The sequence below is a fragment of the Panthera leo genome, chromosome A3, assembly GCF_018350215.1.
Source record: "Panthera leo isolate Ple1 chromosome A3, P.leo_Ple1_pat1.1, whole genome shotgun sequence".
In the NCBI taxonomy this organism is placed as follows: Eukaryota; Metazoa; Chordata; class Mammalia; order Carnivora; family Felidae; genus Panthera; species Panthera leo.
In genome coordinates, this window is record NC_056681.1 from 17,905,795 (window position 1) to 17,921,881 (window position 16,087).

A 16,087-nucleotide genomic window follows, 5' to 3' on the forward strand; every position below is an offset into this window, starting at 1 on the left:
GAGACACAGAATCCGAAGCAGGCTCCAGGCTCTGAGCTGTCAGCACAGAGCCTGACGTGGGGCTCGAACTCAGACTGCGAGATCATGACCTGAGTCGAAGTCAGATGCTCAACTGACTGAGCCACCCAGGTGCCCCTGAGCGGTTGTATTTTAAATAAAGTGGTCAGGTAAGACTTCACTGGCAGAGATGAAGAAGCAAGCCTTCCAAGGGTTGCATATATCTGAGGGAAAAGCATTCCAGGCATAGAAGGTGTCAAATGCAAAGGCCTTGAGATAGGAGCATGCTTAGGGTTTTTAAGGAGCAGCCAAAAGGCCACGTAACTAGAGAAGCATTAGAAGAGATGACATCCGAGAGTTTGTATGAGAGGGCCTTGTAGACGTTGCAAAGTTGTTGCCTTTTACTCTAAGTAGGAAGGCTTTTAGTGCAGGAGTGTCATAACCTGAGTCATGTTTTTAAAGGGTCACTCTGGCCACTGTTGTGTGAATAGATTGTAGGGAGCAAGAGTGAAAGGTGGGAGATCAGCTGAGAGGCTATTGTACTAATCCAGTCAAAACATCGTGGGGGTTTGGCCAAGGTGGTAGCTGTAGAGGTCCTAGAAGTGGTCAGATTCTGGATATTTATTAAAATTAGAACCATGGTAGTTCTTATGTATGGTATTATGAACAAGAGAGGACCCATGACTAAGAGAAAGGATGTAAGGGCCATCGCCAGATCTTCTGCATTTTGATTTAAAATCTATCTCAACGGAAGTAAGTGCATGCTCTGTGAAAGCTAGTTATGCTTCTTTGAAATGTTGGAGAAGAGGGTATGTTGGAGAAGAGGGTATGGCCCTAGCCATCATCTGATGGTTGTCTGGTTTTTCCTTATAAGCTTTCTTTTGCTTTCATCTGATAAGTAAAACTTAATTGGAACCCTTCAGTTGAATTGTTATGGCCCCTTTACACAACATATTTATATCTCTAAATTTCTACTCAGCATCCACTTTCGCTAAATTTACAAAATGCAGTTCAATCACAGAAGGGTCCAAATGGAAAACAAGGCAAATTTTTGTTGTCTAATTGATAACACTGTAATAATGATGCATGCAGCAATTGTGTTGGCTCCAGCCAACTTGTATAGAGCACTCTACTCTATGGAAAGCACTCTCTAGACACATTATTCCATTTGGTCCCCACACTATCCTGCATGTGCCTCTCTCCTCAGAATCCTTCCCTGTTGGAGCTCCTCGTTGTGCCCTTACCTCCCTGAATTATGCTGAACAGTTAATATCTGTCTCTGCATCTCGGGTCCCCATCAACCAGGGAGCATGTTATTTTCAAATTTGCACCTGCTGCACTGTAGTCACTTGATTAATATCAGATGAATAAATAAATAAGTACGTGGAAGACAGAGGGGGCAGTAGGTCACACAGCTAGTCAGAAGCCACGCGAAGATAACACGTGCACATGCCAGACTGTGAATGTCTACCTCATCCCATTTTCTTGCCTTCTCTAAGGGCTATTGTGCAAGGCAAACAGTGAGGGGAAGAAGGAAACCAGGAATTCCCAGAGCCTTGGATTAAAGGTTGGCTAACTAAGACATACCATTGTAAATTTCAGCTCCTTAGTTCTGAGTGACCTTTAATGTGGGGAATGTAATTGCAAAGCTAGATTCTATCGGGGATTATAAAGCTCGCATTTGTTTCTTAGCCCGACTTGTACAATAATGCCAAAGGTTTATCATAGCATTTTTGTATTAAAATGTGTGCATAGTTGAATGCTAAAGCACAGACTTTTGAGAGGAGGAAGAACATCCAAGATTATTCAGTCCATTTCCCTCGTTTCTTTAACAGCTTTATTGAGGTATAATTTACATACCATAAAATCCACCCATTTTAAGTGTACAATTCAATGATTTTCAGTAAATTTATAGGGTTGTGCAACCATCACCACAATCCCATTTTAGAACATTTCACCACACCATAAAATACCCTGTGCCCAAGTGAAGTTGATTCTTGTTCCCACCTCCAATCCCAGGCAATCACTAATCTGATTTCTATCTCTATAAATTTGCCTTTTCTTGACATTTCAGATGAATGGAATCATACAATGAATAGTCTTTTCCATCTGGCTTCTCTCATTTAATACAGTGTTTTTGAGCTTAATGCCTATTGTAGAACATATCAGTCATTTGTTTCTTTTATTGCTGAATTATATTTTATTATATGGATATACCACATACTGTTTATTTGTTCACCAGTTGATAGACATTTAGATTGTTTTAATATTTTGCCAATTATGAATAATACTGCTATTAGCATTTGTATACAAGTTTTTGTATACACATGTTTTCATTTTTTTGGCTAGGTGAATAGTAGTTTTACATTTACCTTTTTTTAAATTTTATTTATTTTGAGAGCAAGAACACACATAGGTGCGCACGAGTGTAGGAGGGGGTGAGAGAGAGAATCCCAAGCAGGCCTCATGCTGTCAGCATGGAGCCACTTTAAGGCTCAATTTCATGATCCATGAAATCTTGACCTTAGCCAAAATCGAGTTGAACACTCAACTGACTGAGCCACCCAGGCACCCCTATATTTACCTTTTTAAGGAACTTCCAAACTGTTTTCCAAAGTAGCTGCCCCATTTTTTTTTTAACCTTTCCAACAGCAGTGTATGCCAGTTCCAGTTTTCTCATGCCTGTGGCAACACTTGCTGTTGTCTGTTTAGTGATAGGCATTCTTGTGGGTGGCTGGGTTGGTGGGTGGGTAGTTTCTCATTCTGGTTTTAATTCACATTTGCCTAATGACTAATGAGCTTGACCATCTTTTCATGAGCTTATTAGGCACTTATATTTCATCTTTAGTGAAATGTCTAGTCAAATATTTTGCCAATTTTTAATTGAGTTGTTTGTCCTCTTGTTATTAAGTTGTAATGGGTCCTTATGTATGTTGCAGAGAAGTCTTACCATACATATGATTTTTCAAATATTTTGTCTCAACGTGTAGCTTGTCTTGTCATTTGCTTAATAGTGTCTTCTGAAATCCAATATAAATATATATAATATATATACTATATATTATATAGTATATATTCAACATATATAAATTTAATGTATATGAGCTGGATGTCATTATATGTATTATATATTACACGTGTGTGTGTGTGTGTGTAATTTTTCCCCCATTAATGGATATTTTTGATGTTGTATTTTACACTCTTTTCCTAATCCAACATCATGAAGATCTTCTCCTGTGTTTTTTCCTAGAAGTTCTATACTTTTAGCTCTAACAGTTAGGACTATGATCTATTTTCTGTTAGTTCTTGTGTATAGTATGAATTTAAATTTATATTTTTGCATGTGACTATTCAGGTGGCCTAGCATCACTTGCTGAAAAGATTATTCTTTGACCATCACATTTTCTTGGATTCTCAAGAATCAATTGATCACAAATGTGGGGGGTTATTTCTGTACCCTCATTTCTCCTCCCTCGATCTGTAAGTCTATCCTATGCCAGCACCACACTGTGTTGATTTTCATATTGTGTAATCAGGAACTTTGAATCCTCCTTTATTCTTATTTTGTAAAATTGTTCTATTATGGATATTTGCATTTCCATATATATTTTAGTATCAGCTTATTAATTTTTGTAGAAAGTCTCCTGGGATTCTGATAGAGATTGCATAGAATTGCCATATTAACAGTATTGACTGTTCCAATACATGCACGTGACTATGTCTCTGCATTTATTTAGGTCTTCAATTTTTTCATCGATGTTTTGTACTATTTAATGTACAAGTATTTCACTTCTTTTGTTCAGACTTATTTATAACTAAGTATTATTTTTGTTACTATTGTGAATGGAATTTTATTCTCTTAATTTCACTTTTAGATTGTCTTTTACTAATGATAAATATACAGTTGATTTTTATGTATTAGTTTTGTGTCCTGTGATCTTGTTGAAATTGTTTATTATAGTTGGGTATCTGTGTGTGTCTGTGTCAGTTTCTGTATCTATGTGTATTTCTTATGATTTTCTTTGTGTAGGATCATGTCATCTGCAAATGAAAGGTTTCACTCCTTTCCCTCCAATGCCTTTAATTAATTAACTAGGCTCACTGGCTAGAATCTCTAGCACAATGTTTTATTTCACTGCCTAGACTCTATAGTACAGTGATGAGTAGACATCTTTGTCTTGTTCCTGCTTTTAGAGGGAAAGCATTATCTTTTACTCTTGAGTGTTAACTTTAACATGTTTCATAGATGACCTTATCAAATTTAGAAAGCTTCTCTCTATTTCTAGCTTATCAGTACTTTTTATCATAAATATGCATTTGACTTTGTCACTTTTTTTTCTGAATCTGTTGGAATTATCATGTGATTTCTTCCATTTATTCTCAATAGATGCTAGATTGCATTAATTGATTTTTAGATAGTAAATCAACCTTGCATTCCTGGGATAAATCAGTTATGATGTATCATCTTTTTTATATGTTGGTAGATTTAGTTGGCTATTATTTGGTTAAATATTTTGGGGCCTATATTCATGAATGCTTAGGCTCTAGTTTTATTTTATTATAATGTATTTCTCTGGTTTTGATATCAGGGTTTCATAGAATGAGTCAGGGTGCATTACCTCCTCTGCTATTTTCTGGGCAAGTTTATGAAAAATCAGAATTATTTATTCCTTAAATATTTGGTAGACTTCACCAGTGAAGCCGTATGGGCTGGGCTTTTTTGAGGGAAGAATTTTAATTACTAATTCAATTACTTCTTATGAGTACATTGAAATCTTCTTTTTTTTCATGACTCAGTTTTGATAAATTATGTATTTGTAGGAATTTGCCCATTTCATCTAAGCTGTCTAAGTTTTTTTGGCATAAAGTTTTTTTTTAATTTTTAAATTTATAATTTTTAATTTATAATTTTTAAATTTTCTGTAGAGTCTGTAGTGGTGTTTCCTTTTTCATTCTTGATTTTGGTAATTTATGTTAGCTCTTTGCCTTTTGGCCAGTGGAGATATAGTTGCCAACTGTGTTGATCTTTTCAAAAAATCAACTTTTGTTTCATTGATTTTTCACTCTTACTTTTATGTTGTCTGTCACATTGATTTCTACTTTAATCTTTATTCTTCTTTCTGTTTGGAGTTTAATTTGCTTTCATTATTCTACTGCCTTAAAATGGAAACGTAGATTATTAATATGAGACTTTTTTTTCTTTTCTATTATAGATGTTGCATATACATGTTCGCAATTGTGAGTTTTCTCCACCCACTCCTGAAATCATTAGTGTGGACAGTATTGTTCAGTTTATTCATTGCTCTTTGGAGAGAGCTCTTTGTGCTGAGCTCCTCACAACACGACTTCAAGAAGGCCCACACCACAATTTTAAATGTGAGGAAGTTGAGGCATATAGAGGTTATTTTAGGTTGGGTTCTCTCAGAAACCGACTCATAGGCCAAGGATTTGGAGGCAAGTGATTTATTGAGGGGATGCTCCCAGTAAAAACTAGTTCAAGAGAAGGGGAAGCTGGAAAGAGAGGGTTAAGAAGCCAAACATGGGTGTGTTCTGTGGGGGGCTCTGGCGAGTGAATTTCACCTTGAATAAGTGCCCCTTGAGGCAAAGGAACAGGATTTTTTCACTACTGTTCAAGACAGTCACTGGAAATGCTAGTCTAAGGCCAAATATAGGTGAAGGTTGGGGAAGAGCAGGACTTAAATTTTCTAGCCCTCTTTACCATGAGAGGAAGTGCCAATAGTTTCAGAACAACTCTGAAGAGGTCCGCAGTGCCCTCATTAGCAACAGAGCACACAGAGGCTGGCTGGTGGACACAGAACCAGAAAGAATGACTAAGAAATGTAATAACTGTTCTCTCTTGTGAGATTAAATTACTTGCCCAAGGTCACACGGATGTGTATTGCACTAGAAACCAGGTTTATAAATGCTAATACTTTAATCAAAGTTATTAGAAATCCACTAAAGGTGTATTACACAGCCCTTGTTTTATTTACTAATGATAAACTTTTTTTGATGACTAAGGGCTTTACTGTCTATATATGAATCAACCCTGATGCCAGTTGCTGCTTTCTGGGACCTTTCCTCATAGTCATTCTGGCCATCAGAAGGCCCTCTGGTAACCTAGGAAAATAGAGAAACTAAGCACCTTCCTTAGTTATTTAATGAAATTGCATTAACCTAAGGAAGTACAGAGAATGCATAAGAGAGAACAAAGTTAACCTCAGTGAGGAGTGCATTTACAGTGTTCCTGTAGATTATTGTCAGGGCCATGAACATCCAACACCTACATGTTCCTATAGACCACTCAGTCAAGTGTCCTTTGGAAGAAAAGGTATTAGCAGACCATGTAAGTATTAGTCAGTATGTTTGAGTTAAGACCTTATGCCTTTAACTATTTTCATTGTGCCAATACTAAGAGCTTCTTAGTTGACAAGTTTCCTAAGTCACTAGACCTCCTGGAATAAAGATATTTGCTACTGGGGAGCCTTTTGTATATAATATTAAAACTATGTTTAAAACAATTGAGTTAGCTTGAAGATAAAATTTTTTTAAGAAGTACGTTATTTGGTGGGGTAAATTATAGATGATGGTTCAACTTAGGGTGTGCTAAAAAGCTGTTTAGCCTTATGGATAAGACTAAGGGCTCAGGAGTCAGACTGTCTGCATTCAAATATTAACCTCAGTGTTCAAATAGCAGTGTGGCTTTAAGTTTCTGAGCCTCTCTGTGCTCTATTTCTCTTATTCTGTCACAATAAGGTAATAGTATCTGTCTCTTAAGAGTTATTATGAAGGTCAAATTAAATAATGTGTTGAATGGGCGTAAGCATGATGTCTAGTAGGTAGTAAGTGCTCATTAAACATTTTCTATTGGGTGAGGTAATCATTGCAATGGGAGCTATGATAGAAATATGGACAGAGAGCTATGGGAACAGAGGAAGGAGAAACTAGCTCTGGATTGCAAGAGAGAGAAGTCTCTTCAGAAAGAGTAACATCTGATACAGGTCTAGATTGGATGAAGAATCCTCAAGATGCAGAAAAAGGAAAAAGGCATCTTGGGGAGGTGGAACAGCATCTAGAATAGCATTGAAGCATGTAGTAAGAACTGACATGAACATGCATCTAAAATTCATTTTCTAAATTTTGCCAATTTCGTTTATTTAATAAGTACTTAGTGAACAGCTGTTATGTGTTTAGCAGGATATTAGAAGCTGGGGGTGCAGCAGCAAACCAGGCAATAAGATCTCAGACAACAAACCAGGCAAGAGGTCTCAGACCTCATGAAGTTCATGGACTATTAGGGAGCAGGCAGAATAATCAGACAAGACCTATTTTACTTGTGATGAAAACTATAAAAGAAATAAATCAACAGATGTAATAGACAGTGACTCAAAAAAACTGATAATTATGAAGGAATGCTGAGGTGGATTGGAATGACCCAAACTAATGATTTTGTTTTTATGTATTTTTTTATTAAAAAAATTTTTTTTTCTACATGTACTTATTTTTGATAGAGACAGGGCATAAGTGGGGAAGGGGCAGAGAGAGAAGGAGACACAGAAGCAGAAGCAGGCTCCAGGCTCCGAGCTGTCAGCACAGAGCCCTATGTGGGGCTCGAACTCACAGACCGTGAGATCATGACCTGAGCTGAAGTTGGATGCTTAACCAACTGAGCCACTCAGGTGCCCCCAAAGTAATGATTTTAAACAAAGTAAGAATGTTTGAGGGGGATGTCCCTGCTAGGACAAAGGTATAAATATTAGAATCACCTAGGTTTGTGGTTTCATAGTCGCACATTAGGATCATCTGGAGACCCCCTAAAGATTACCCCTAGAGATTCTGATTTGGTTGGTCCAGGGTGGGGCCAAGGAATAGCATTTTTTTAAAAGTCTGCTGGACAATTAAAATGTACAGCCAGAGTTGGGAACCCCTGATCTTCAGCAGCATACTTCTGACTCTGAGATGACTATTATCTGCCCTCACCTGAAAAATCAGTGACAGTCTCAACAAAATATTAGCTGACTGAATTCATTAAAAGGATTATGATTGGTCAAGTAGAATTCATTTCTGGGGTGCAAGGATGGTTCAACGTACACAAATCAATAAATGTGATGCATCCATCACATTAATAGAAGGAATGGGGAAAATCATATGCTTATCTCAGTAGATACAGAAAAAGCATTGGACAAAATGCAGTAACCATTCATGATTTTAAAAAATGTCAGTGAACTGGCTATAGAAGGAACATACCTCAACATAATAATATGACAAGCCCACAGGTAGCATATTCAGTGGTGAAAAATTAAAAGGTTTTCTTCTAAAATCAGGAATAAAACAAAGGTGCCCACTCTCACACCTCCCATTCAACATAGTACTGGAAGTTCTGGGCAGAGCAGTCAGACAATAAAAAGAAATAAAAGGTATCCAAACTGGAAAGGAAGAAGCAAAATTATCTGTTGGCAGAAGACATGATCTCATACATAAGGTGTAATATCGTATGTAATATATGACTGATATAACATAACAATAACTTTATATATATATATTATGCAATATAATAACTTTATAATAAAAGTTAAAGGATAATTTGATAAAGCTACAAAAAACAACATATAAAAATTGTTGCATTTCTGTACACTAACAATTATCTGAGAAATAAAGAATACATCCCCATTTACAATAGTGTCAAAAGAATAAAATACTTAGGAATACATTTAAATAACGAGATGAAAGACCAGTACACTGAAAACTGTAAGGTACTAATGAAAAAAACTGAAGAAGATGCAAATAAATACAAAGATATCCTGTGTTTATGGATCAGAAGAATGAATATTGTTAAAATGTCCATACTACCCAAAGCCATCTAGATTCATTGTAATCCTTACCAAGATTCCAATGGCATTTTTACAGAAATAGAAAAAAACAATTCTAAAATTTACATGGAACCACAAAAGGTTTCAAGTAGCCAAAGAAATACTGAAAAAGAAGAACAAAGTTGGAAACATCACACGTCCTGTTTTAAAACTATATTACAAAGTTATAGTAATCAAAACAGTATGGCAGTGATACAAAAACAGACACATTGACCAATGGAACAGAATTGAGAGCTCAGAAATAAGTCCATGCATATATGGATATATATGTATATGCATATATTTCAAACTAATCTTTGACAAGGAAGCCAAGGATACTCAATGGGGAAAAGATCATCTTTTTAATAAATGGTATTGGGAAAACTGACTATTCACATGTAAGTGAGTGAAGCTGGACCCCTGTCTTGCATCACTCACAAAAATTAACTTGAAATGGATTAAAGACTTAATGTAAGACCTGAAACATAAACTCCTACACGAAAATGGGAAAAGTTTCTTGAATTTGGTGTTGGCAGTGATTTAATGGAAATGACATCAAAAACACAAGCAACAAAAGCAAAAATAAACAAGTAGTTCCATCCCAAACTAAAAAGCTTTTCACTGCAAAAGAAGCAATCAACAAAATGAAAAAGCAGACTGCAAAATGGGAAATAACATTTGTAAAACACATACCTGATAAGGGACTAATATTCAAAATACATAGGGAAATCCTACAACTCACCAGCAAAAAAAAAAAAAAAAAAAAAAGAGATAATCTAATTAAGAGTGGAAAAAGGACATGGATAGACAGTTTCCCAAAAAAGGTATTCATTTGGCCAACAGGTATATGAAAAGGTATTCAGCATCACTAGTCATCAGGGAAATGCAAATCAAAACCACAATGAGATATCACTTCATACCTATTAAAGCAACTATTATCAGAAACACAAAAGATACTGTGTTGGCAAGGATGTGAATAAACGAGGATTTTGTACACTGTTGGTAGAAATGTAAACTGATGCTGCCATTATGGAAAACAGTATGAAGGTTTCTCAAAAAAAATTTAAAAATACAGCTAACCTATGATCCAGCATTCTCACTTTTGGTTATATATCCAAAGGAAATGAAATAAGTACCTCGAAGAGATACCTACACTACCAACTTCATGTGTTTTTGAAGTCCTGTGGCTTTTTAAGAACTCCACAGTAGGATGGAACTGGAGAGTGTGATGCTAAGTGAAATAAGCCATAGAGAGAAAGACAGATACCATATGTGTTCACTCTTATGTGGATCCTGAGAAACTTAACAGGAACCCATGGGGGAGGGGAAGGGGAAAAAAAAAAAAGAGGTTAGAGTGGGAGAGAACCAAAGCATAAGAGACTCTTAAAAACTGAGAACAAACTGAGGGCTGATGGGGGTGGGAGGGAGGGGAGGGTGGGTGATGGGTATTGAAGAGGGCACCTGTTGGGATGAGCACTGGGTGTTGTATGGAAACCAATTTGACAATAAATTTCATATATTTAAAAAAACGTATTTTAAAACATAAAAAAAAAAAGAACTCCACAGTACACTTGTGAGACACCAAAAGTACAAAAGGCAAATAGTATCTTAATGGTATTCTGAAATATTTTTGATCTTGTAGATCACCTGAATGGCCTCGGGGACACTAAGTGGTTTCTGCTCCCCACACAGGGCCACCACGGCTTTCCCCATCGCATAAGGTTGCCTGCCTTGCTCTGCCCTGCCTAATGGCTTTAAGACTGAATTGTTCGGGAAGGAGCTGGAACAGGGCAGTAGAGAAACCTTGAATTTTACTTTTTAAGTATTGAGGCTGGTTTTGGTTGGTTGATGAGTTAATTCTGAAATGCTTTTGTGTGTATTGTGTGACAGGGTAAACGAGTAAAAAATAGTGATATTAAAAACCAGGGTTTTCACTGTAGGAAACAAATTCACAATGGGGAAGGTGAGGAAGAGTCTTGTGTTAATGGATGTGAATTGGCAGTGTCAGTATGAACTGATCATATAAATTTATGAAGCCTATTTATGGGAGAACATGGGTGTTAAATGTCCCCTTTTCTGATTCTTGGCAGTCTTCACCTGTGAACTACAGCATCCTGTTTGTCTGTCACCTGACTTAAGTATTCTGAATGGGTAATAGCACCTTGCTGGAGATCTCTTCCCCAGATATAAAAAGGGGGCCATAGGATGTGTTAGTGATTGATGGATGGCTCTGATAGGCCCTTGGTCCTTCATAGAGGAGCATGAGTTATCACCCAGACTGTCAACTCAGGAATCAGAGGGGCCATGAGGCCCCGATGGCAGGGTCCTCCTCTAATACCTGCAGAGGAATTCCCGCACCTCTTACTCTTCAAGGTTTCTGAAGCACCTGTCCTCTATGCGCTGAGGTCTTGGGACCTCAAATGTCCATCTTCTCACTGGAAGAAATAGAGGGGATGTCACAGGATGGGGAAATGTGGGGGTAAATGCTGTATGTGGTGAGGTGAGCATCTTGTTATTCTTCTCTAATACTATCAGGATTTTTCTACTAAAAAAAAAATCCTTTCTGTTCACAAACGCTCCGGAATATGTTTCAATCACTTCTTTTGCACTAGAGATATGACTTTGGAGGAGTTCTTCTCATTTAGGTATGATTTTATCATTACCAACAAGCCATAAAGAGCTTAGATAAATATGTTCCTAAGAGAAGGACAATGAGAATGAAGTTATCCCAAGAAACAAAAAGAAACTGTCTTGTCCCCCCACCCCACCCCTGCTTCCTAAAGTGTGCGTATCAGGGAAAGGACACTTACACAGCTTACACGTGCCATTCTCCTCCTTAATCAGAGTCCCCTGATCTTTAAGAGGGGCTGGGTCCACTGGAAAAAAGATTTATACTACCAAATGGTTTATGGCTTCCTGGCCATGGTTGCACATTTGCCTCTGAATGGAGAAGCTGCAGGCACAGTAGGCCTGAGGGTGTTGCTGGTTGCATCCAAGCACATTAATCCCAATTGTATGCGAACTGTATGTTGACAACACGGTTTAACCACCACCACCCCGCCCTTCCCCAGATATCCTTTGCCAGGCTTTATGATTTCAGAAGAAGCCGATAGAGCTAAGGAGTTCAGTCTGCCAAGTAAAAACTACTCCGAAGGTCCTTTGTCACATGTTGTTGGCTTATGGAAAAAGAAGGGAGATGGAGAAAGAAAAGGATACTGAACTGTGAATGAAAGTCTAGCTTTTTGCTTTTGCCACAGTTTGACACAGGGCACTCAGCCTGTCAGCCTCAGTGTCTTCACCTGTAATCTGGTTGCTGAGTTTGGTTGAATTGACAGGTGAGTCCTCAGTAGTGAGATTGATGGCGGGATCCTGGGCTGGCCCCTGGAGACATGTCTTGCCTCCCTCTGTAGCCTTTGGCAGCATTCACGCGTCAGAGCCCAGTGAAGACCCACTGCTTAGCTGTCCACGACCACAGAGTCTCATGCCAGTCATGTGCAGTACTCAGGCCAGCCTGGCGGCTCTGCGTGATCCATCCCATCATAGTAGGGCCAAGGACAACAGAAAGCGAGTCCGGGAATGGGATCCGGCCCCAATGAAGTTCCAAGGCTTTGGATTCTCAATTTAGAGTGAGAGGGTAACAAAAGGACTCAGGGGTGGCACAAGAGTTTTCAACTTAGAAACAAGGACAGAGGTCTTCTCATGTGGACAGGATTAACCCAAGAATAGTAAGGGATAGATTGGACATCAGAGGAAAGCAGGGACTCACAGGTCTTTGCAAACCCCATTCCTAGAGGTGGGGCCTGTTAGTGCCTCCCAACCCAGTCAGGAGGGCATGCAGGCTGGATAGGCTGAGTGCCTCCAAGCCCAGTTCAGTCTTTTAGATCCTACTGCAATTCTCCACACATGGACCCAAGAGACTGTTGCTCCTTCACTCTTCATTGCCTTTTGCCCTTTTCCTCATAGATTAGAGTTGCATGAGTCAGACCCGCAACAAGCAGTCCTGAGCACTCTAGCAAGATTCAGAGTTTTACTTGAGACTGCTGTTATATGTAAAGCAATGGAGGTCCTGAAAACTGTTATAGACACCACTCCTCTAGGTTTGGGTCTTGGGTCTTGGTGATGTCTTTCAGAGACTGTTTTGAGCTTAGCTGTCTTGATAAACATAGTGGTTATACTGTTGAGAAGGACCCCAGAGTTGAGGAGGGAATGTGCCCTGAAGTCATGATTTAATTTAGGCATTTATTGGCTTCAATTTTTTTTAATACATACTTTTAGTGTTATTTATTTATTTATTTATTTTGAGAGAGGGGAGCACAAGCAAGAGAGGGTCAGAGAGAGAAGGAGACAGAGAATCCCAAGCAGGCTCTGCACTGTCAGTGCAGATGTGGGGCTCGAACTCACAAACTGAGAGATCATGACCTGAGCCGAAATCAAGATTCGGAGGCTTAACTGACTGAGCCACCCAGGCACCCCAGACTTCAGTTTTATGAACACATATAGATGTCACACACACATATACTTTGGGATGTTAGACACACTCACATGTCATACACATTTAGGTGTCCACACACATTCATCTGAATGTCACACTCATTCAAAGAGTATATGTGTTCGCTCGGTTTTTAGACACCCAGGTCCTACAGATGCTCATTTGGACATTTTTCACACTCAGGTGTAGTCTGCCCTCCCAGAGAAGTGGCCGTATCCACTCACATGACACTCACCTGCACTCTGGGCTGCTGAGTTCTCATCCAGTTGTGCCCATCAGAGAGTACACATGCTCACTGAGCTATTGCTCTCCTCCACTCAAGGTATCACTGTCTTCCAAGTGTGGCAAACATTCACATGGTGTATTTTTTTTCCATCTGCATTGTTGACAATCCTCATGCTCAAGGAGATTCAGGGGAAGCCCTGCCATATCGTATCATGTTTCCTTGGGTTAGTCCCTCTATACCCTTTTATTTTAGTGAAATAGTCCTCTGCCTCTGTCTTTGTCCAAGTTATGTTTCTTAACCAAGTGTATTTAGATGGACGGCTTGACTGAAGGATTGGTAGCGCTCACCATGCTCCATTTTCATAAACCATGTGCTATCTCACTATTCCATCTTTAGAAGATTGGTTTGGGTGACTGCTGAAGTCACCTTTAATTCACAAAAATTTCCTGGGGGCACTCTTTGGGCAATTGATCTTTTGTCTTAGGTCATGAGTCCAGAGAGCTCTGCAAAAAAGATCTTCTAAAAGAAAAGTATTTACAGAGAGATACGAACTGTGGACATTCAAAGAGATAATAAAATGCCCTCCAGATCCACCAACGTTTAGGATAACTTTTATAAAAGGAGCCTACATATTTGGCCTATAGCTGGTGTTCAATAAAGGCTCAGTCATCTCTCTTCACAGACTGGTACCTTCTTACTTCCTTCCAAGTTGAAGGGAATGGTACACAATCACTAGACAGGAGCTCAGAGTATTCACTGTTTATTTTGATTAGGGATTCTGTATCCAGTCATATTTAGTTTCATGCCTACTTTCAATTTTAACTCAATTTAATTTGGTTTACTTGAACAAGCATTCAGTGATGACTTTAGGGGTATCAGGTAACCTAGTGGGCAATGTGGGGTTGGGGTAAATGATGCAGAAATAACTAAGCCACAACTCCCACTGTCCAAAAAGGTAACAGTCTAACCAGAGAAACAGTCCTGTGCTCATATTCTTACAATCCCAAGAAGATATCCATTAGTGAGTTGTAGGGGAACTAAGGTGGGGGGAAACTCATTCAGAGTGGGAGGGTCTAGACAGGCTTCATTGAGGAGATGAAAGATAGACTCAGCCTTTAGGGAAAGGCTTCCCCAGAGAGAAGTGGATAGAAGACATTGCATGTGTAGGAAGCATGAACTGATGGAGTGAAATCCCAAGGATGTTTGTCTGGATCCACTGGAATGAGGGGTCCAAACTAAGAGTTTCTGAAAGACAGACTGGAAGCCAGGCACAAGTGTCCCCAGTGCCAGGATGAGGAGTTTAGATTATATCATTAGGATAACAGCTTATGAAAGAGTTTGAAGAGAGACCATGTTTATATGTTTAGGAAGATCAATGAGTTGACTAGTTTATCAGGTAAGTTAGAGGTAAAGAGACCAGTTGAATCCGGGAAGAGGTAGGGAAGTGCCCAACCTAAGCATTATCAATGAAGGAAGAAAAAGAGGTGGGGCAGATGCAGATTGCTGATGTCAACTGGGCTTTTTGTTTATAGGGGCTGAGTGAGATCTAAGGAGGTAGGAATTGAAAATGAGCCCCAGACTCAATATCTGGTCACTTGATGGCCAATGCTACCCTTCACTAAGGAAAGAAAGGTAGAAGGAGGAAGAGGCAGGTTTGTAGGGGTTGGGACCAAGTTACATTTTGGATATATCCAGTGTGAGCTGGCCTTGGGACATCTAAATGGAGATCTATTTCTATACAGCAGTGGGTTTATAATTCTAAAACTCAGGAGGGAGGTTCAGTTTTAGACAGAAATGGTAATAACAAGTGCATCCCTCCAGATCATTGCTCATCTGCTTCTCTTTCCTGTTCAGTGTTTATCAGCTGGTTGTCAAGGAGGAGCGACTTCAAAAATCACGGAGGGCAGCTGATATCATTGAGTGCTTTTCGGTGCCTGTGAGCTATAGGAATGCCTCCAGCCTTGATTCTCTACACTACTTTGCTGCTGAATTGAAGCCTGCCAACCTGCCTGTCACCCAGCCATTTACAGTGGGTGACAACAAGACATACAATGGATACTGGAACCCTCCTCTTTCCCCTCTGAAAAGCTACAGCATCTATTTCCAGGCACTCAGCAAAGCCAATGGAGTAAGTATGGCCCCATGAAGGCCATTTCTTGCCTTGATTGTATTTTCCTATTCTCAAATGAGAAGTAGCATGGCTTTAGAGCAGAGGTTGCCAAACTAAGGCCTGTGGACCAAATCCAGCCCCATGACTGATACACACACACACACACACACACACACACACACACGCACACTTTTTTTTAAGTACAGCAGTGCCTTTCATTTACTTGGTCTAAGGCTGCTTTTGATGCTACACCAATACAGTTGAGTAGTTTAGACAGAGACTTTATGCCACATAAAGCCTAAAATATTTACTATATGACCCTTTACAGAAAAAATTTGCAAAGCTCAATATTAAAAGATAAAAAAGTTCTTTCAAATCACCTTTGGGAACATTGCATGCCCATCTAACGATTAATT

General features: G+C 39.0%; 1 protein-coding gene across 3 annotated transcripts in view; it reads left to right on the forward strand.

The window, feature by feature from the left end:
• The window catches only part of PTPRT (protein tyrosine phosphatase receptor type T), an 800,956-nt gene that overhangs the window by 547,844 nt on the left and 237,025 nt on the right, over positions 1-16,087 (forward strand). For all 3 annotated transcript variants that reach the window (XM_042930943.1, XM_042930944.1, XM_042930945.1), the window contains exon 11: positions 15,416-15,689. In XM_042930943.1, the coding sequence (XP_042786877.1) occupies positions 15,416-15,689 (274 nt within the window). The remainder of the gene's footprint in view (positions 1-15,415; positions 15,690-16,087) is intronic.